The 20,460-nt window shown below is 47.7% G+C and overlaps 1 protein-coding gene across 4 annotated transcripts in view; it reads left to right on the forward strand.

Moving 5' to 3' along the window:
- The window catches only part of LOC135201747 (GPI mannosyltransferase 3-like), a 120,897-nt gene that overhangs the window by 14,375 nt on the left and 86,062 nt on the right, over positions 1 to 20,460 (forward strand). For all 4 annotated transcript variants that reach the window (XM_064230987.1, XM_064230995.1, XM_064230977.1 and 1 more), the window contains exons 3-4: positions 54 to 279; positions 416 to 563. In XM_064230987.1, the coding sequence (XP_064087057.1) occupies positions 54 to 279; positions 416 to 563 (374 nt within the window). The remainder of the gene's footprint in view (positions 1 to 53; positions 280 to 415; positions 564 to 20,460) is intronic.

A 20,460-nucleotide genomic window follows, 5' to 3' on the forward strand; every position in this document is an offset into this window, starting at 1 on the left:
TGTTACAAGAGCTACTGTGGAATACAATACGTACTACTGTATTTCTTTTGCAGGTAGAACTTCCTAGGGTGATCCATGCAGTGGCATTTAGTATAGGGGATTATCACACGTGGAAACTGTCGAAGGAGCTGTATAGTAGAGACTCGGCATCCTGGACAATTATTTGTTTAATATCATCTTGGTTTTTGGAGTATTGTGCTCCTCGAACCTTAACCTCTTCTGCTGAGACTGTGCTTACTTCTGTTGCATTATGTTACTATCCATGGAAGAAGAAACAAGGTATGATGCTGCACAGGAAGCTCATATATGTGAAAAAGCCTGGGTGGAAATTTTGGTCTGTGCTGTTTTGTATGATTAAATACTGTACAGCATCATGAAAGGAATATAAAATTAATGATAATGTATTTTATTCTAGAAAGTTATAACGCTGGATATCTTTGGCTGGTGGGTGCTGCATGTGTAATTAGACCGACAGCTGCTATTCTTTTCGTGCCTCTATGTTTGGAGCACATATGGAAGTCACGCTGTAAACAGAAACTAGGTCTTCGATATTTCATAATTATGTAAGTATGATTATTATCGTTATGTCAGTTATATTACTCTATATCAAAATTGTTCAAGTTTATTTCATATTTGTACTAGTTCCCATGATGACTGTATTGTGATGCCAAAAAGCTCCCAATGATTAATTAATGATACCTGCAGGGTGATATTTTTTTTCTTTGGAAAAATTTAGGTGGAAAATATGAACTAGTTTCCAAGCTGAGCATTATTTGTATTTGAAGTTGTTTTTACAAGGTCTTATTTTTCCATGGGGATACAAGCTTTATGCCTTTCACATTTGGAAAGTCCTTTAACACATGCTGTGATGGCTGTAGATTTGACTATCAAGGCAGGTAACCTGGTAAAGATTGGGATTTGTGGGGGCTGGGGGAGATTACCCTGACTCTCCTCACATATGCCATCCATTCTTCCTACAGCCACTGTCTAGTTCAGATGTCCCTCATTTCTCTGATCTCATTATGCTATAGATTGGCTGAGCATTTCATGTTATTTTGTGTTTCCTTGGTATCATTCTTGTGGCCTAGTTTTTTCCATTATGGAGAACAGACAAGACCAACATCATTGTGAGGGTCATGAATGACCACATAACCACTATTGGTAGACCCACAGTGTACATGCCCTTCCTTGTGATGAATGCATACCTTGTATCTTGGTCATTGCCCCAGTGAAAGGGTTATAATAGGAGGAGGAATAAACATAGGTAAGGCTCATCAGCATCCCTTAGAGCTTGGCTCTACATTAAGTGATGCCTAGTCCTTCTAGAGCTTTCCTACCCTCAGCTACCATCTCTCCTCCCCTGGCACCTTTCCTGTTAGGAAGGATAAATCACCAACATACAAACCTATTCATTCCTTATCTAATAATGAAGAGGCTAAAGATTTGTCATCATATGGATACTTGTGGAAATGGTGGCTTTCCCTTAACATTGCTGGTTCTGCTTCCACTTCTGCCAGTTGAGATTTCTTGGCAGGAAAGAATGAAGACCAGCAGATCATTGTCTCCTTTGCCACCAGGTTGTGGCATTGCCCATTCTCCTGTACCTAACCCCATTCAACCCAACTGTGTGTAGATCCTCTACAGTGTTGGAATAAAATGTATCATTGCCCTTCATCCTTGTCTTTTACCTTACCCTTCTGATTGTTGCCATCTTCCTCATCCTTATTGGTTTCATAAAATTGTCGGAAGCAGAAGGAGATGTCAATGATAATAGAAAGGGGTTCAAACAATCCTCACATCACTGCTCCTCTCATAGGCTGAGCAGAGACGTCAGGTCACCCTTAGGTGATCAGTGCTTTTAGCACAGGAGCGATGCTTCATTGCATCCCTGCTCAGGTAGGAGGCTTCTCCTTCTTTCCTTCATGCATCAGCAGACTCATGCCAGGAAGGTGAGGTGTGCCCCCCTCCTTCCCTCTCTGGGTCACCAGCCTGGGTTAGAGTCTTGTCATCATCGAAGTGGCAGAGAGAGCGTTTCCTAGCTTCGCCTTTGGGTGCTCGTATCATTACCATCTGGCTTGGCCAGTTTACAATCTCCTCTCCCCTTTAAGCAGGCTCATTCTCATTCTAGAGATTATTATTATTATTAATAGGGCTTAGTTTTTCCAGACCTCATTCTAGAGAGAGACCTCCCATTCCTTCTACCTCCTTTGGGCATAGTTCTCTTATACTCTGAAAGGAAAGGGATTGAAGTGCATCACTATTTGTTCATCTTACTTTCTGTCCTCCTTCCACTACAGTGCTGCGTTTGAAATAAAACCAGGTGAAAACGGGCAATGAACTTGGTAAAAGGCCAAGAGGGGCAATCACGACTCTCACCCAGGCAGTGAAGAAAAAGACTGAATGCTGTAGCGTGGGTGCATGGTCCTTGACCCGATATACACACGCTTTGCCAGATCTCACAAGATTCATTGCTTTTCATCTGCGATTTAACCAGATGCACCTTGGCGCTAGAAAATTATCTTATTATTAAGACTGAAGGTTTGTAGCAATGAAAAATAAAAATTGTCTTAGAAAATTTGTCATTTTTTGTTTGTAGGTGTCACCTACAAAGGTTTCATCTTTTGCAGGACAAGACCAGAATGAGATTGGGGGGAAAAATTTGTCATCTCTGCCTCCTTGGAAGGTGTAGTTGACTTTAACCAGTGATCTCATCCTTAGAGCAGGTGTTGGGTTCTGTTCATGATCTTTGGGTCAGAAATTTCCTTGCAACCTGCTGATCAAGCAAACTCCTCCCCCCACCACTCATAAAACAGAACTCTACCCACCAGAGGATGCTGAAGATCTCTCTCTACGATTGGATGCTTTCCTTTGCTCTTTGTTGAAAAACCTGCTTTCAAGAAGCTCCATTGGAAGAGCGTCTCCATTAGTGCCAACTAAAGCCCGTAATTTAGAATCAGTAGCCATGGCCTCACTTCATATATTCTCATGGTTGGACCTTTGGCATGGTGCTCTCACTGCCCTTGTGATGAGAGAACTCTCTATGGATGTTTGGCCCTCAGTGAGGAGATAATCAGTGTCAAGTGGCAAGGTCTGCACCTATCTTGGCTCATCAAGTCACCAAACAGGTTGGGGGGAAGCTATTTCTGTGTCAGAGAGACTGCATTCTGTTCTTGCTTGCACTCCAGGTTTTGCTCAAAAGCTTCCTCTTGTTGCCTGACAGATCAATCTTGGCCTCTCATTCAAACAATCATGCCCTCCCCTGGAGCTTTATACATACTTTGGAGTGGGATGTTTCCTTAGTCCTTTGGAACCTTACAGTTGCCCCTTACAAGCTTATGCCTCAATTCACGAATAGAAATTTTTGTTTTAAATGAATTTCTTATAGCCCTTAGCATCAGCGAAGAAAGTGGGTGAATTGTATAAATTTTCTTATCTCGTTCAGCGCTTGGAAGGGTAAGATTCTGTTGTCCCTTTTTTTATTTTTTTTATTGGAATTTGTAGCCAAAACTTAAAAGCAATTGATTCCTGATGCAAGCTTTTGTTTAAAAGCATTTGGTTCCTGATTAGAGATTGTTTCGACACGTAATACTAACCCTCGCTCCTTTAACATATGGAATGTAATCAGCGGCAGCTGGAACCGGTCGTAAGCTTTTGAACAAGGAGCTTCAGCAGTTAACTGCTTGTCCGGTAGTCGGGTGTCCCGCCTGGCTGGGAGGTGAAGCTTCACTTTGCTTTCGGCCGCCGTTGATGTCAGACATGTTGTTCGCCGCTCTGCCCGCTGTGTCGTATGCTGAGATACCTCATTGTGAAGCATTTTTTCCCTACTTTCCCTGTTTCTGAGTGCTTGTGTTGGAAATTTGTGAGTACTTAGTATTTGTTTATTCTTATTGTATTGCTCGTGGATTGTGATATGATGGATTCCCGCGAGCCGGAGAGACCCCCTGTCCCCCGTCAGCCACAGATTGTGCCCTGGTGTGGAGGGCCGTAAGTGTGGGGCCTTTAAGTTTCTTGTGGAGGTAGACCCTCATGATTTATGTACTCGGTGTCGAGGGCGTAAATGCTCTCGCACTGAGCCATGGGATTTATGTGTATTGTGGTCAGGGGAGCAGTGGGAGTGTTTCGAGGGAAGGAAGAAGGCGCGTAAGCCGGCCAAGGAGTCATCGGAGGGCTCTCCAGTGACTCCTCTGGTTACGGACATGTCTTCCTCTTTCCTTCCTCCATCTCAGCTCCCACGTATGGCTCCTTCCCCTTCGGGGGGTGTGTCGCAGTTTTCTCCTCACTTGACCAGTCGAGTGTGGAGGAGGACGCGCGGCACCTCAGCATCCAGTTGAATTCGGGGTCTTACGTTCGCTCTGGGTGGGAGATTTCCCCCTCTGGGCAATCAAGAACACCCCCCCCCCTCATTAACCCGACCTTTCTTTCCTCAAGTGTGCATGCTGCGGGTGACGATCTCGGACAGGTCTGGTACTCTCTTGGGCTCCCTGGGACACCGAGCATTCAGTGGCTGCAGTACCACCTAGCAGCGCGTGGATCCAGGCCGGTCACCCATGGATCAGAGACGTCGACCACAACAACGGTGTCGACGGCGGGTTACGCTGCTCCTCCCCACCTGGTGTATACGTAGCATGTGGCTACGGTTACCGCGACGGCTGCAGTCCAGGCTCCGCTGCCAGGTTTGCTGAGGAGGGAGGTCACCCCACCGCCTGGTTTCGCTGCTTTCACTCCAGCCCCTGACTTTCGGTGTCCCAAGAGCTCCCCGCTTGACCTGCCGCCAGTGCTGGTGATGATGCTGGCTCCGGTACCGCCACCAGTTCCCGTTGCTGCCGCTCCTGTACCAGTTCCTGCCGTCGTCGCTCCAGCCCGTGGTGTTGCTGCCCCCACAGCAGGTCCCTCTGGACAGGTGCAGCAGGACCCTGTTGCTTCGGCAACTGCTCCAGCTCCGTCCTGGATGGAGGACCTGACGGTGGTCCTGAGGAAGCTGACGAGGAAGAAGAGGAAGGTGTCGTCGTCTTCGTTGTCGTCTGCAGCTGCCTCTTCCCCTTCGACTTCAAAGGCCCCACAGCCGAGGAAGAAGAAGGTTGCCTCCTCTCCCCTCAAGAAGTCTCGCTCAGAGACCAGTTGGGGCTTCCGCTGGTCCTCCTGTTCCTTCGGGAATGGGGCCTGTCTCTCCTTCCGTTAGGAAGAAGACAGGGACTGGATGGGTACTGGCTAACACCGGCACCTCCTCGCCTGGCGCCAGAGGTTCTGCCTCGGCACCAGGTACCGTCTTGGCCACTCGTTCGTGAGAGGTACCGAATGTACGGTCGCCCGCGGTTGACCGTGAAGCCAGGGTCCAGGCAGCCGAGCCAGCTTGCCGCCAGGACCCAGGCACGGAGCGGAAGACTGGTACCAGTCGCTCAGGTGACTCCCTCCAGGCCAGCGATCGCTCTCATGGCGATCCGCCGGTTCCCTGGGTTGACGCGACTGTCCCCCCAGACCATATGCTGGTTGAGGCGAGGAAGAGGTCCCCCCGGTCGCCAGGACCAGCCGAGTGACGCGCTGTGAGGTCGGGCCACGCTCCCACCGTGACATAGGACTCTGCCGGTCCCCTGACTGTGGCTCCCACCGGGACCGGACGGATAGGGTGACTGGTAGCAGCTCTCCTGACGCTCGGGACCATCACTACCGTTCTCGGTCCAGTGGTTCTCCCCAGGGAGACTGCGCGACTAGACCTGCAGCTCGATCGTCACCGCGGGTTGGCAATCGTCTACAGCCCCACCCCCCCCACCCCAGCGCACCAGTTCGGGGGGGGGGGGGGGGGGGGGGAGTATCAGGTCTTCTTCTCCTATCCCTTCAACCTCCTCAGGCTACACCGGGAGGAGCGAGGCAATTAGGAGTGACTGCGAGGAGTGCGCTTCTCACGGTCCTCCACGAGGGCCTATGAACCTGGTACAGTCTTGGGACCGACCAAATTGTACGCCCAAGTGGTTGGAGGAGACCAGGAGGGGTCTGTCGTGGTTCCTCCTGTGGAAGGAGGAGGGTCTCATGAGGTGTTCTCCCTGGATGGACTTGATGGTCTATCTCCCCAGGAAGCAGTCACTCCTGAGATCCAGAGGTCATCACGCTGATTCGTCAGCACAGTGACCTTGGGGAAGGATCGGTGCTCCCGCCCTCCGAGCCTACATATAGGCTGGAGTCGTTCTGGGGTCCTAAGAGGGAACCCAGGACGACGGTGGGTCTGCCCCGATCAGCCTTGGCCAACAGCGTGCTGGGCCAAGTGGACACTCTCGTCTCCGGACAGGAGGGATCACTTCGGTCGGGCAGGTCGTCCAAGCTGCTTCCCCCTCCTCTACCATGACAGAGGCGCTTCTACGTGCCTTCAGAGGACCTGCTGCCGCCCAAACAGGTTAACCCGGAGCTGGTTAGGCTAACTCTTGGTGTGTGTCTTCAACACCTGCTGTCCAAGAACCTCTGGTTCTCAAAGCAAGAGGCATTGGCGTCGGAATCGACTGCCATGGCAGCGTTCCAAGCAGTCTCCTGGCTGGACCTGTGGTCCCTCACTGTGTCCAAGGTCGTGGCCTCCTCAGGGAACATCCTGGTTCTGAGACGTCGGGACGCAGTCCTCGCTCGAGTGACCAGGTCAGCAGGCCGTGAGGCAGCTTTGGGTCTGAGAATCAGATCGGTGCTGGATTCCCCCGCTCTTTCTCCCAGAGAGATGGTGGATGCTGCGGTGGAGCAGTGGTGCACTGAGGACAGTGACCGCTTAGTCCACCAGGCAGTCTCGAAGGCGACTGGGCAGCCTCGAGCCACTGCGGCTAAGCCAAAGAGCTCAGCTTGCGCTTCCTCTGCGGCTAAGACGACGGCCTCGTCGAAGCCGAGAGGAAAGATCAAGCCTTCGACTTCTTCGGTAAGGAGTGACCATCAGCCCTCCTCCCAGTCCTCCTTCTCCAGAGGAGGATCTGGGGAGAAGAAATCGAAGAAGGGGAAATGCTAGGGACAGCATTCCCCCTCACCTGCTGCCAGAAATGGCGGGTTGCCTGGCGAGCCATTGGGTAACTTGGCAGCGCTGCAGAGCCGAGGCCTGGATAGTGGATGTCCTTCGGGACGGATATCTACTACCCTTCGAGTCACGGCCACCCCTCACCTCCAACCCGGTCCATCTACAGACGTATGTTCCCGGTTCTGTCAGGGACATAGCGCTTCAGCAAGAAGTGGAAACCATGCTGAGCAAGTGAGCTGTGGAGATTGTAAAGGATCAGTTACCGGGCTTCTACAGCCGACTTTTCCTTGTGGAGAAGTCATCGGGGGGCTGGCGCCTGGTGATAGATCTCTCTCCCTTGAACCAATTCGTTCGCCAGACTCGGTTCACGATGGAAACGACACACTCAGTGCTTGATTCCATCAGGGAGAACGACTTCATGCTTTCTGTGGACCTGAAGGACGCTTATTTCCAGATACTCATCCACCAGTCCTCCAGGTAGTACCCCCGCTTCATCCTCGATGGGATGGTGTACCAATTCAGGGCACTTTGTTTCGGTCTCTCAACCACGCCACAGGTGTTCACGCGAGTGTCCACACTGGTGTCGGCTTGGGCCCATTCGGTAGGGATACGTCTTCTGAGGTATCTTGACGATTGGCTGGTCCTGGCGAGTTCCCGCTCGCAGTTGCTACAGGACAGGGATTGACTCCTCGAGTTCTGCTGCGATCTTGGGTTAGTGGTGAACTTCGAGAAGTCAGATCTCGAGCCCAAGCAGAGGATGAAGTACCTGGGCATGCTGATCCATACGGTAGCAGGGCGAGTCTTCCCCGCAGACTCACGGATCAGCAGGTTCAGGGAGGCAGCCGGACGGTTCCTGTCCCTACAGGAGCAGCCAGCTCAGCAGTGGAAGGTCATGATCGGTCACCTGTCGTCTCTCGAGAAGTTAGTCCCTCACAGGCGTCTTCACCTGCGGTCTCTTCAGTGGAGGATAAAGGTGAGTTGATCACAGGCAAGAGACCCACCGTACTTCCCCGTGTCTCTCACAGAGGAGGTGAGGCAGGACCTAGCTTGGTGGCTGGATGACGGGATCTCGTAAGAGAAAGTGCCCCCCCCCCCCCCCCCCCCCCCTCGAGATGTTGCTGTTCTCAGACGCATCGACCGAGGGATGGAGCGCACACCTGGAGGAGTTGCTGGCTGGAGGTGTGTGGGACCATCGCGACAAGCACCTTCACATCAATGTCCTGGAACTCAAGGCAGTGTTTCTCGCTCTCCAAGAGTTCCAGGAATGGGTGATGGGACACTCAGTGGTGTTGATGAGTGACAACACCACGGTAGTGGCATACGTCAACAAACAGGGGGCCTAGTGTCCCTCCAGTTGCAGTTGACGATGCAGGTGCACGAGTGGGTGGTTGCTCACTCGGTAGAGCTGTTGGCCCGATACATTCCAGGCAAGAGGAATGTAGTGGTAGACAAGCTCAGCCGTCGGAATCAGGTGATAGGGACCGAATGGTCCCTCCACCCAGACGTGGCAGAAAGGCTCTTCAACCTGTGGGGGCGTCCAGTCGTGGATCTGTTCGCCACCCGGCACAACAGAAAACTCAAGGTTTTCTACTCAGTTGTGCCGGACCCATTGGCAGCTGCAGAGGATGCTCTTCAATATCCGTGGGACAACCTCTTCGTGTACGCCTTTCCCCGGTTCTGTCTGATTTGCAAGGTGATCAGCAGGGTGCTGGTTACCGTGAATCTTCGGATGATTCTGGTGGCACCCAAATGGCCTCAGGCTGTTTGGTATCCGGACCTCCTGGCTCTTCTCGCCGAAGCACCAAGGGAGATTCCCCACTGGCACAACCTCCTGTGCCAGCCACACGTGGAACAGTACCACCGATCAGTTCGGTCTCTGTCTCTTCACAGCTGGCTGTTATCCTCCATCTCTTGTGGGCGAGAGGCTTTTCTCGTCGAGCAGCAACAGAGATGGCGGGATACCTCAGGCAGTCCTCTGCAGCTGTGTACCAGGGGAAGTGGTCCGTCTTCTGTGGTTGGTGTTGTGGACGGGGTCTCTCTCCTCTCAGAGCCACTCTTCAGCAGTTAACGGATTTCCTCGTCTTCCTTCGCCAAGAGAAGCTGCTCTCCGTCTCCGCAGTGAAAGGCTACAGAGCCGCCCTGGCCCTAGTCCTTAAGCTGCGGGGAGTGGACATCTCCACCTCCATGGAGATCTCCCTCCTGATGAAGAGCTTCGAGAGGTCTTGCCCACCCAGGGAACTCAGGCCCCCAGGGTGGGATGTGACTCTCATCCTTAGGAGTTTGACTCGTAGACCTTTCGAGCCACTCCGGGAGTCGTCAGACAGGGATCTGACCCTCAAGACCGTCTTTCTGCTGGCCCTGGCATCGGTGAGGAGAGTAGGGGAACTGCATGGTCTTTCTTTTGATGTTAAGCACACAAGGGGATGGGGATCTCTGACGCTCGATTTCGTCCCAGATTTCGTAGCGAAGACTCAGAACCCTTAGGTCCCTGACGACCGGTTCAAGTCATTCATGATCCCCTCCCTGAAGGACTTCATCGACGATGATGCGGATGAGATGCTGCTTTGTCCTGTGAGGGCACTACGGCGCTATCTGAAGAGAACTTAACACCTCAGGCCTGAGTGTCGACGCCTCTTTGTTAGCACCGGGGTTACCAAGAAGGAGGTGTCCAAGAATACTTTTTCTTTCTGACTTCGTGAGGTGATCAGGAAGGCATACGCTTCGGATAGGAGTGACGACACCGGTACCCTTCATCCGAGACCTCACGAAGTCAGAGGTATTGGTCCAACCCTTGCGTTCCGCAAGAACTTCTCTGTGGCACAGATGCTGAAAGCAGGGGTTTGGGCCAACCAGACCACCTTCACATCTTTTTATCTTCGGGATATTACCCACAGGTCCTTGGACACCTTTTTCTGGGACCTGTGGTGGCTGCTCAACAAGTTGTGTAGCTTACCCAGCTCCTGAGCAGACAACAGCATCGCATCCTTGTGCGACTGCGTGATTGGGCGAGCGAATGAGAGTGTGACTGGCTTCTCTTCCTCCCCCTTTCTCTCCCCTACCTGTGGGCAGAGGGCTGAGGTCGTCACTACGCTGGACAGGAGGCCGATGCAGGTAAGCTACTCAACTGAGCTCTGTCCTATCCCTTTCAGTAGGGATAGGAGTGGTTGGATGCCAACAAGAGACAAACCTATGACCTTATATTTGGCTGTTGAAGTAGGAACTAGTTCTTGCTTGCTATTCATAAGAGGCACACTTGCCTCCCTCTTATGAATTTGGTCCAGAGGTCTGACCACTGATCCTGCGGTGCACACCCCGATCAGCTGGGCAGAGGCTAGGATCCCGCCCTCTGCTCTTACGACCAGGGAGAGAACCAAGGTCGAAAGAACACCAGTCTGTTCTTAAGACTCAGATTCCACCCACCAATAAGTGAGTCTTCCATATGTTAAAGGACCGGTGGTTTGTATTATGTGTCGGAACAAATCACAATTTGTCGTAAATTGTATTTTTCCTTACTATACAAACCTGAGGTCCTTTACACATAGTAGTCCCACCTCATGCCACCCCTCACTCAGGTCCTGGGCCTAAAGCAAAGTGAAGCTTCACCTCCCAGCCGGGCGGGACACCCGACTACTGGACAAGCAGTTAACTACCGAACCTCCTTGTTGAAAAGCTTACGACCGGTTCCAGCTGCCGCTGATTACATTCCATATGTTAAAGGACCTCGGGTTTGTATAGTTAGGAAAAATACAATTATGACAAATTGATTTTTCCCTCAGCGACTGCTGGTGGTGATGCATGTGAGGTTATTGTGCTCAGTCTATGCCCTCAGTGCTGTCTGAAAAGAATGCACTGCTTACGGACTATGAAGGACTTTTTGTTAACACTAGTTGCTGCTAAAAGGAGTTGTCAGAGAAAACACTTTCCTTATGGATTTATTAGGTTATAACATGGACATTTGAGTCCTTGGAGGATCCAGGCCTTCTTGAACTTTACAGTTCACCAGGTTTGAAATCAGTGGTGGCTTCTCATTCAAGTACAGTAAGCTTTTGTATTGTGGCATAATAATCTCTTTCATGCACTTAAGTGTAAATGCAAAAACAATCATACATGCTGAGTACTCTCTCTCTCTCTCTCTCTCTCTCTCTCTCTCTCTCTCTCTCTCTCTCTCTCTCTCTCTCTCTCATCTCTCTCTATCACAGACACAATCAGACACACACACTATCGATTACTTTGATTATCCTTGTAAAATGTGAATAAAATTGACTGATATCAACCTTTGCATACTGCAGCCATTTCAGTTTCCTTAAAGGGTTCCTGTCTCTCCTCCCTCCATCCCCCAGCTAGCCGTGCACCATTTTGATCCAGCACTTCATAATTCTTACATGGAAACAGAATTTTTGGAAAATTTTACTTCATATAATGTACTGTTTTATTACTTTACAAGTTTAATTTAACTTTGAACACATAAATAACAAAAAATATGTGAAAAGGGGACTTTTTGGGTTGGCTGGAACAAATTATCTTGATTCCCTTTATTTCTCATGGGGAAATTTGTTTCATATTTCAAAAAAATCGTATTTTGAACAGACTTTTGGAACGGATTAAGTTCGAAGTCTGAGTTACCACTGTAATTTGTATTTTTCCAAGGTAAACAAACTGAAGCCATTCATATAGGTATAATGCACCTCATCCTCCCCACTTTGTCCCTGTAATCAAAAGAAGAATGGATGGCATGTGTGAAGAGAGTGAGAGCAACTTTTCTCATTCCCTCTGTCTCCTGCAGGTTACCGTCTTGTTTATCAAGTCTACATCAATATGAGCACTTGCTGAAGGATACTGTGTATATAGATTGCTTTAGTTTATTACCTAGGAAAAACACAAATTAATATAAACATTATTTTTTATAGGTTTTGGTGTTGAAGTATTGTTCTTCCTAGTATGTTCAACTTTTAAATGGAATAGAGGTGTTTTGTTACTGTAATCTTGGAATTTACTCTGACAGTAACCAAAGATCTGAAAGTCTATGTATGTCAGTGACCAAAGAAATTTGAGTAGTTGAAATGCCTTTTAAAATTTTTGGAATATTTAAGGATAATACAGTACTCAAACCTGTTTATAATTTTAGGTGAATTCTGTATCTTCCCTTCTTTAGAGTTTCTTTTTTTATCTGATTGATGATAACATAGGTGAATTTGTGGATATTTCTCATAGAAAAATACCACGAACGCGCGAATTTTCCGTGAATAATGCGGGGAAACGTTCCCGAGAGAAATCCGCGAATGTGTGAGTCGGCGAATCCGGAAAACGTGAATACGGGGGGTCCACTGTACAAGCCAATGTAAAGGCCTGCCATACTTCAGAGAAGCCAAATCTGCTTGATTTGATTCATGAAAATTCACCTATGTTATCATCAATCAGATAAAAAAAGAAACTCTAAAGAAGGGAAGATACAGAATTCACCTAAAATTATAAACAGGTTTGAGTACTGTATTATCCTTAAAAAAACCAAGTATGAAAATTTTTAGTGGTTTTTGCCTGAGTTTTAACTAACAAAATAGGCTGTTTTTAGCGTTTTTATAGGGGTTCCAAACATTCGCGGGTTCTAACTATTCACGGGGGGGTCTGGTACGCATCCCCCACGAATACGGGGTGACCACTGTATATAAGTTGTACCTCTAGTCAGTATTCTTTCATCTGCACATAATCCTTATGACTTGTTTGATATTCACAAGGAAAATTTGCATTTGAGGCTTCCTTGACAATTTAGAATTATTGTGAGCAAAGTAGTATTTTTCTTGTACTGTTTTGAATATTACCCATAAATTGAGTGATGATTGAAATAAATATTCTCAACATTTTGAGGTGTTACTTGCTTTACAAACATGATCATCCCAGTCCATAAGTGAGATAAAATAACACATTAAAGGTGTAATTGTTAATTACAATTATTAAAACTGCATAATTGTTTTTTTTGTTTTGGTGACAACTCTCTAATTCACTGAGTCTTTCAGCAGGCCTTTGTACTATTGCTGCTCCCATACCGGCTACATACATCCCTTACTCAGTGTGTGGTTGAAGCACAGTGTCATTAGATGACACAATTTAGATATTTTTCTGCCCCCAAGTGGATTATTTTATGCTGTTTGCTTTTTTTCAATTCCATTTTTATATCTTTTCTTTACTATAAATTTTCATAACATTCATTTGCTTCAGTCTTCACCTCTTACCCTCTAAGGTTCCTTGTTGGACAAGTGGTTTTGCGCTCAGCTACCATCTGGTGGTCGGAAGTTCGATTCTCGGCTCAGCCAACTTGGAATCAGAGGAATTTATTGCTGGTGATAGAAATTCATTTCTTGATATAATGTGGTTCAGATCCCACAATAAGATGTAGGTCCCATTGCTAGGTGACCAATTGGTTCCTAGCCACGTAAAAACATTAATCTTTCAGGATAGCCCTAGGAGAGCTGTAAAAACTAAGATATACTTAACTTAACTTTGCCCTCTAAGGACATTCTTTGTGCAAGCTCAGTGAGAAAAATGTGACCTTGTGAATCTGTTTAAAGTACTTTGTGATGATGATCATATACCTCACTTTACCAAATAAATATTCCCCTTTGTTGTCTTTCTGGTTAATGTAAACCTTTCTTTTCATACATTCAACTTCCCTGTCAGATATATACTTAGCTATAGACTCTGTAGTCCCCGACAGAAATTCAAATTTTGCGGCACACACTACAGGTAGGTCAGGTGATCTACTGCCCTGCCCTGGGTAGCAGGACTAGGAACCATTCCCGTTTTCTAATCAGATTTTCTCTGTCACCGGTACTGTCAACATTGTTGTTGGTACCTCCTGACTGGAATTCTTTTTTCATCGCAATTGATCTTCTTGGCCGACTTTTGGTGACGTACTTGGATCGTATTGGCATACGCTATCGTGGACTTTTTTCTGGACTTGCTTTTGGATTTTTCTTAGGATGTCTGACTCGAGTGTTGTTGTGAGAGTTTGTGTGAATGAGGGCTGCAGGGTGAGGATACTGAAGGCTTCGGTAGATCCTCACACTGTATGCAGGCGTTGTAGAGTTTATGAATGTTCTTTGGCTAACACCTGTAAAGAGTGCGAGAGTTTAAGTGCTGAAGAATGGAAGCCTCTAACTTCTTACTTGAAGAAGCTAGAAAGAGATAGAGTGAGGAAGGCTTCCTCTAAAAGCCTAAGTAGATCTAGGTCTAACGAACTAGTATCTAGTTTTGTAGCTTCTTCTCCTCGTGAAATAATTAATCCTTCTCCCTCTGTATCAGCCCCTTCACATATTGCAAATCCGACAGATTCAGCATCGGAGATTGCAGACCTGAAGGCTACCCTTCAAAGAATGCAAGTCAAAATGGCGGCATTAGAAGGTAAGCAGAGTGGTTATGACATATCAGTGGACAGTGATGTGAGTGTTCCCAGTGTAGTGGAGGGGCCGTCTGATCGGCTCTGCAACGCTCCCAGGCCTAGACCTCTTCCAAGCTCCCTGGCCCAGAGGAGAAGGAATGTTGAAAGCCGTGCAGAGGTTGTGGAGGTTCCCCACCGGTCAGGCGTCCCTTCGGCAGGCTCTGTATCGCCTCAGACTGCCAGGGATCGCTATAGAAAAAGCGTCCTACGTGAGTGCTTCTCATCTTCGGAATCATATTCACTGAGGCGCGTCTTTTCGAGTACCAAGGCCTCGAAGTCTTCTTCATTCTTGAAAATGAGACTAGCTATTTCAATGAAGAAGGCTCTCCAGTCTCTGGGTTCTTGGATGAATTCTAAGAAAGAACTGGGGAAGACCATCTTTTGCATGCCTCCCGCCAGACTGACAGGGAGGAGAGGCATTTGGTACGAGACAGGAGAGAACATGGGCCTGTCTCTCCCTACTTCAGCGGAGTCAGACTTCTCGAGACTTATCGACTCTTCCAGGAGACACGTATTATCTTCGGCTCGAGCGACGTGGGGCATGTCTGAGTTGGACCACCTCCTCAAGGGACTTTTCCACGTGCTGGAAGTGCTTAATTTCCTGGACTGGTCCCTTGGGGTTTTGGCAAAGAAGACCCATGACTCAGAAGGTCTCAGCCCAGAAGTACTTCTTAGCATTCTGGCATGCATAGATAAAGCGGTACAAGTTGGATCAGGAGAAGTCACTTCCCTCTTTGGAGCGGGTATATTAAAAAAGAGAGCGGTTTTTGGCTCCTTTTTGACGAAGGCTGTTTCTCCTACCCAGAGAATTGCTTTGCTGTTCGCTCCTTTATCGGACCATCTGTTCCCTTCTCAGTCAGTGAAGGATAGATCTCACTCACTGACTGAGAAGGCGACTCAAGACCTTCTTGTACAGTCAGCAAAGAAGAACAGACCTGTTGCCTCGGATGATAAGAAAGTTTCTCGTACGTCTCAGCCGCCCTGTCGTGGGGGTCCTCCTACACGACCCCCCTCCAAAAGGGAGAATACAGACAAGAGAGGAAGGTCAGCCTTCGGCCCTTTAAAAAGGGAAAATGATCTTCAGACCCTCCAAACACCGGTAGGCGCCAGGCTCCGGGAATTTGCGGAAGCCTGGGCACTGAGAGGAGCCAACTCCTGGTCGCTGTCAGTTCTCAGGAAGGGATATATCATCCCCTTCAAGGACAGACCTCCCCTGACTTCAACTCCTCGGGAACTGTCCGCGAGATACAAAGACCCTGTTCTGAGAGATACTCTTCTATAGATGGTGGAACAGATGTGGGACAAGGGGGCCATCGAACTGGTGCTGGATCCCCACTCCCCGGGATTTTACAATCGCCTTTTTCTAGTCCCGAAGGCTTCGGGGGGGTGGAGACCAGTCCTAGATGTAAGTGCGCTGAACAGATTTGTGGAAAAGGAGAAGTTCCGCATGGAAACATCTGCATCAGTTCTGTCAGCCCTACGTCCAGGAGATTGGATGGTATCCCTCGACCTACAAGATGCCTATTTCCACGTCCCCATTCATCCTTCGTCGAAGAAGTACTTTCAATTTATGATAAAGGGAAGGATCTATCAGTTCAGGGCTTTGTGTTTCGGCCTGTCTACAGCTCCTCAGGTTTTCACGAACTTGATGAAAAATGTAACAAAATGGCTTCATCTTAAGGGAATAAACATCTCCCTTTACCTAGACGACTGGCTCATCAGGGCCAGATCAGAGAGCCAGTGTTTGGAGGACCTGACATCAACATTAGACCTGATACGGTTGCTAGGATTACTCGTAAACCTCGAGAAGTCTCAGATGATCCCCAGCCAGAACCTGGTGTATCTGGGGATTCGGATGGGTTCTTGGGGTTTTCGAGTTTTTCCTTCGCAGGAGAGACTCATGCGAGGCTGTATAAAAGTCTCGAACTTCTTAGAGAAGTAACGCAGTTCAGGGAGGGAATGGTTGAGCCTTCTGGGGACCCTTTCCTCGCTGGAACAGTTCTTTCCTCTAGGAAGACTTCATCTTCGCCCCCTACGATTCTTCCTAAAGAAAGTCTGGAGTTGGAAGACAGGGCAACTGTCAGACTCGTTTCCGATCCCACTATAAGTGAAGGATCACTTAAAGTGGTGGTTGCCTCCTCTCGAGAAAAACGAGGGCGTGTCCCTTGCCATTCGGAACCCAAGCCAAGTGTTGTATTCTGACGCTTCGGAGACGGGATGGGGAGCAACTCTAGGAACAAGAGAAGTGTCGGGCACCTGGACAAAAGAACAGGTGTCATGGCACATCAACTGCAAGGAACTCGTAGCCATACACCTTGCCCTCAAGTGCTTCGAGTCAATAGTCAGAGACGGGGTGGTCCAGGTCAACTCGGACAACACCACCGCTCTGGCATACATACGAAAACAAGGCGGGACTCATTCGTTCTCCCTATACAAACTGACGAGAGATCTGTTAGTCTGGGTAGAAGAGAGAAATATAACACTCCCGACAAGATTTGTCCAGGGAGAGAGGAATGTGAGAGCAGACAGGCTGAGCAGGAGGAATTAGGTCCTTCCCACAGAATGGACCCTCCACTCAGAAGTGTGTCAAAGACTTTGGTCTCTGTGGGGGAGGCCTCAAATAGACCTGTTCGCCACATTCCTCTCCAAAAGGATAGACATCTTCTGCTCGTCAGTAGAGGATCCGAGAGCGTTCGCAGTCGACGCCCTTCTCCTAGATTGGTCGGGCCTGGATCCATACGCCTTTCCCCCATTCAAGATCCTGGGGGAAGTGCTCAGAAAGTTCGTGGCCTCAAAGGGGACGAGGTTGACACTCATAGCCCCATTTTGGCCCGCTCAAGATTGGTTCACAGAGGTACTGGAGTGGACGGTGGACTTCCCCAGATCTCTTCCAAACAGAACATATCTGCTCAGACAACCCCACTTCGAGAGGTATCAAAACCTCCCCGCTCTTGCTCTGACTGCCTTTCGACTATCGAAAGACTCGTCAGAGCGAGGGGCTTTTCTCGCAAAGCTGCAAGCGCTATCGCTAGAGCCCGCAGATCTTCAACGATGCGAGTCTATCCATCGAAGTGGGAAGTCTTTAGGAGATGGTGCAGGTCGAAGAAGCTGTCCTCCTCCAATACCTCTGTGACCAACATTGCCGATTTCCTTCTTTTCCTTAGGGAGGAATCGCACCTTTCTGTTTCCACCATCAAGGGATACAGAAGTATGCTGTCTTCAGTATTCAGGAATAGAGGCCTGGAATTAGCTGAAAATAAGGATCTTCACGATCTGATTCGGTCATTCGAGACTTCAAAGTCTAGAACTCCGAGAACTCCGAGCTGGAATCTGGACGTGGTCCTGAGATTCCTGACTTCGGAAAAGTTCGAACCTCCACACCTTGCCTCCTTTCGAGACATTACAAGAAAGTGTTTATTCCTGTTGTCCCTCGCTACGGCCAAGAGAACGAGCGAGTTACACGCCCTAGAGTCTCGTGTGGGCTTTAAAGGAGATGCTGCTATCTGTTCATTCCAGACATTGTTTCTGGCGAAAAACGAGAATCCTTCAAAGCCATGGCCCAGGAGCTTTGAGGTGAAAGGCTTGTCTAACCTAGTAGGTAGAGAGACAGAAAGGTCTCTTTGCCCGGTCAGAGCTCTTAGTAAAAAGAAACAGATGGGGGGTTCTCAACAAGGTCTCTGGTGTTCTGTAAAAGACCCGAAAAGACCCATGTCAAAAAATGCCTTAGCCTTCATTGTTAGAAGTGTGATTATGGAGGCGCACAATAATTGCCCAGATGACTCCTTCAAACTTCTTAGAGTTAAAGCTCATGAAGTTAGAGCAGTTGCTACGTCACTTGCCTTTCAAAGGAATATGTCACTGAAGGATATCCTCGAAGCGACATATTGGAGATGCAATTCAGTTTTTGCATCTCATTACCTGAAGGATGTAAGGGTAACTTATGAGAAATGCTTCTCTCTCGGTCCGTTTGTGTCAGCGGATACGGTGCTGGGTCTTGGAGCAAATACTGATCCTTAATTTATTTATGTGTACGTAACCCTCTTGTTAGATGTGTTCTCGACTTTCTGCTGTCAAGGGTGCTAGATGTCGCACAGGCGGCCGTCACCTTTGATCAGTGAGGAACTCGGGTTGTATCTGACTAATAGAGGGGTACAAAATTTTTTTTTTTGTACTATAATGTTTGCGTGATTCTGTGTGATTCGAGTTATTGGTTGTTTGTGAGGAGTTTGGGGGATAACTCCTTTCAATCTTAGAAATAACACAGGTGTTAGGATCAGGTGATTGGGATCGGTGTGTTGTCCTGTTAGTGGATTAGCACCCATTGACAAATGCCATTTAGGCTCTGCCGAGTAAGTGGATAAGACCCCATTGACAGACCCACAAGAACTCTTAGCCATAGATCAATATCTCGCTGAGGCTCTTGAGGTGAAGCAGACTCCTGGGCAGTAGCCACGAAGTCTTCCGCCTAATCAGGTAGGAACCAAGGTTTTATTATTACCTACAACGTACGTTGTTTACCTGTCTATTTCAGTAGTTAGCTGTCTCTTACCCACCACCAAGTGTGCCAATCAGCTAAGTATATATCTGACAAGGAAGTTGAATGTATGAAAATGATATTGTTATGATACAATAAAGTTTCATACATACTTACCTGGCAGATATATACTTAGCTATAGACTCCGTCGTCCCCGACAGAAATTCAAATTTCGTGGCACACACTACAGGTAGGTCAGGTGATCTACCGCCCTGCCCTGGGTGGCAGGACTAGGAACCATTCCCGTTTTCTAATCAGATTTTCTCTCTTCCACCTGTCTCCTGCGGGGAGGCTGGGTGGGCCATTTATCGTATATATCTGCCAGGTAAGTATGTATGAAACTTTATTGTATCATAACAATATCATTTTTCTAGTATTGGTTTTCTAAATTTTGTTTCCATATTCTCAAACAGGTAGTAAAGGCAGTCCTGGTTATCAGCAGACTCAGTTAATGGTGATCTGGTTTTATGGCACTTGTTTATTGCCATAAAATCTGCTATTGATGGCGCCATAGCATGCCGGGTTCTGGTTATCGGCGCCATAAGGTACCGATAATATAGTTATGGCACCATAACATACCTAACAGGGGCACCATTCATTGGCTATCAGTGTTATGAACCATATCAGCACCATAAGCGCCATAAATCGCCAAGTTTCAGTGAATGGCAGTTTTCGTTTATCGGCTCCCCACCAAGAACGGAACCCTTCCGATAACTAGGACTGCCTGTAATTCCTTTTCTGCAAATTATTTTATCTTCATAATTCTAATAAAGAATCTGGTGTTGATTCTTGATGGACATCAGTATTTATCTTATTTTATACATACTATCATCGTCGCTAGATTTTCCATCTTATTACTTGCTCATGGGATCTGTGGTTCCTTCTACCTACTTAATGTCAGTCTATATCAGTTTTGGTACTATCAGAAGCCTTTTCAAGATCCATACACATGTAATTTATCTTCTTTTTCAAGTGATATGTTTAAAATGAATTAATATTGGTGACAGGTGAGGGGTAAAAACGTACGACATATGTGTACCACTCTTCTTCCACCAACATTCATTCATTAGGGTATTATTATTGTTACCCATGACAAGGCTGTGTTTTAGGTTTAGCATGTTTCTTTTTCTTTGTGGTAAAAGGATTATGCAGGAAGTTGTGTGGATATTACAAAAATTTTACCAAAGGTGGGGCTTATAACTGGGATCTAGAGATTACACTTTAGGAAAAATGGAATTATAGCTTTTGGGGATGGATAACATTAGGTGATGAATTCAGCCCAAGGCTACATGAGGACGTTCAAAATGGTTGATGCCGATGTGCCCTGGGAAGGATGCAGTGGCCTAAGTTAGGATGTATTATCACAGCTCTGTCTTGGTGGGTGGGCTTTTCTTGTTTGTATGAACACTGAATTATTTTTACATAGTATACTTTCATTAGACTATGAGTTTAGTTTCTGAACTGCTAGGTACTGCTCAAAGACTTGGTCTAAGGCAAAGGGCTAACAATTAGAGC

Source organism: Macrobrachium nipponense, chromosome 23 (assembly GCF_015104395.2).
Source record: "Macrobrachium nipponense isolate FS-2020 chromosome 23, ASM1510439v2, whole genome shotgun sequence".
Classification (NCBI taxonomy): Eukaryota; Metazoa; Arthropoda; class Malacostraca; order Decapoda; family Palaemonidae; genus Macrobrachium; species Macrobrachium nipponense.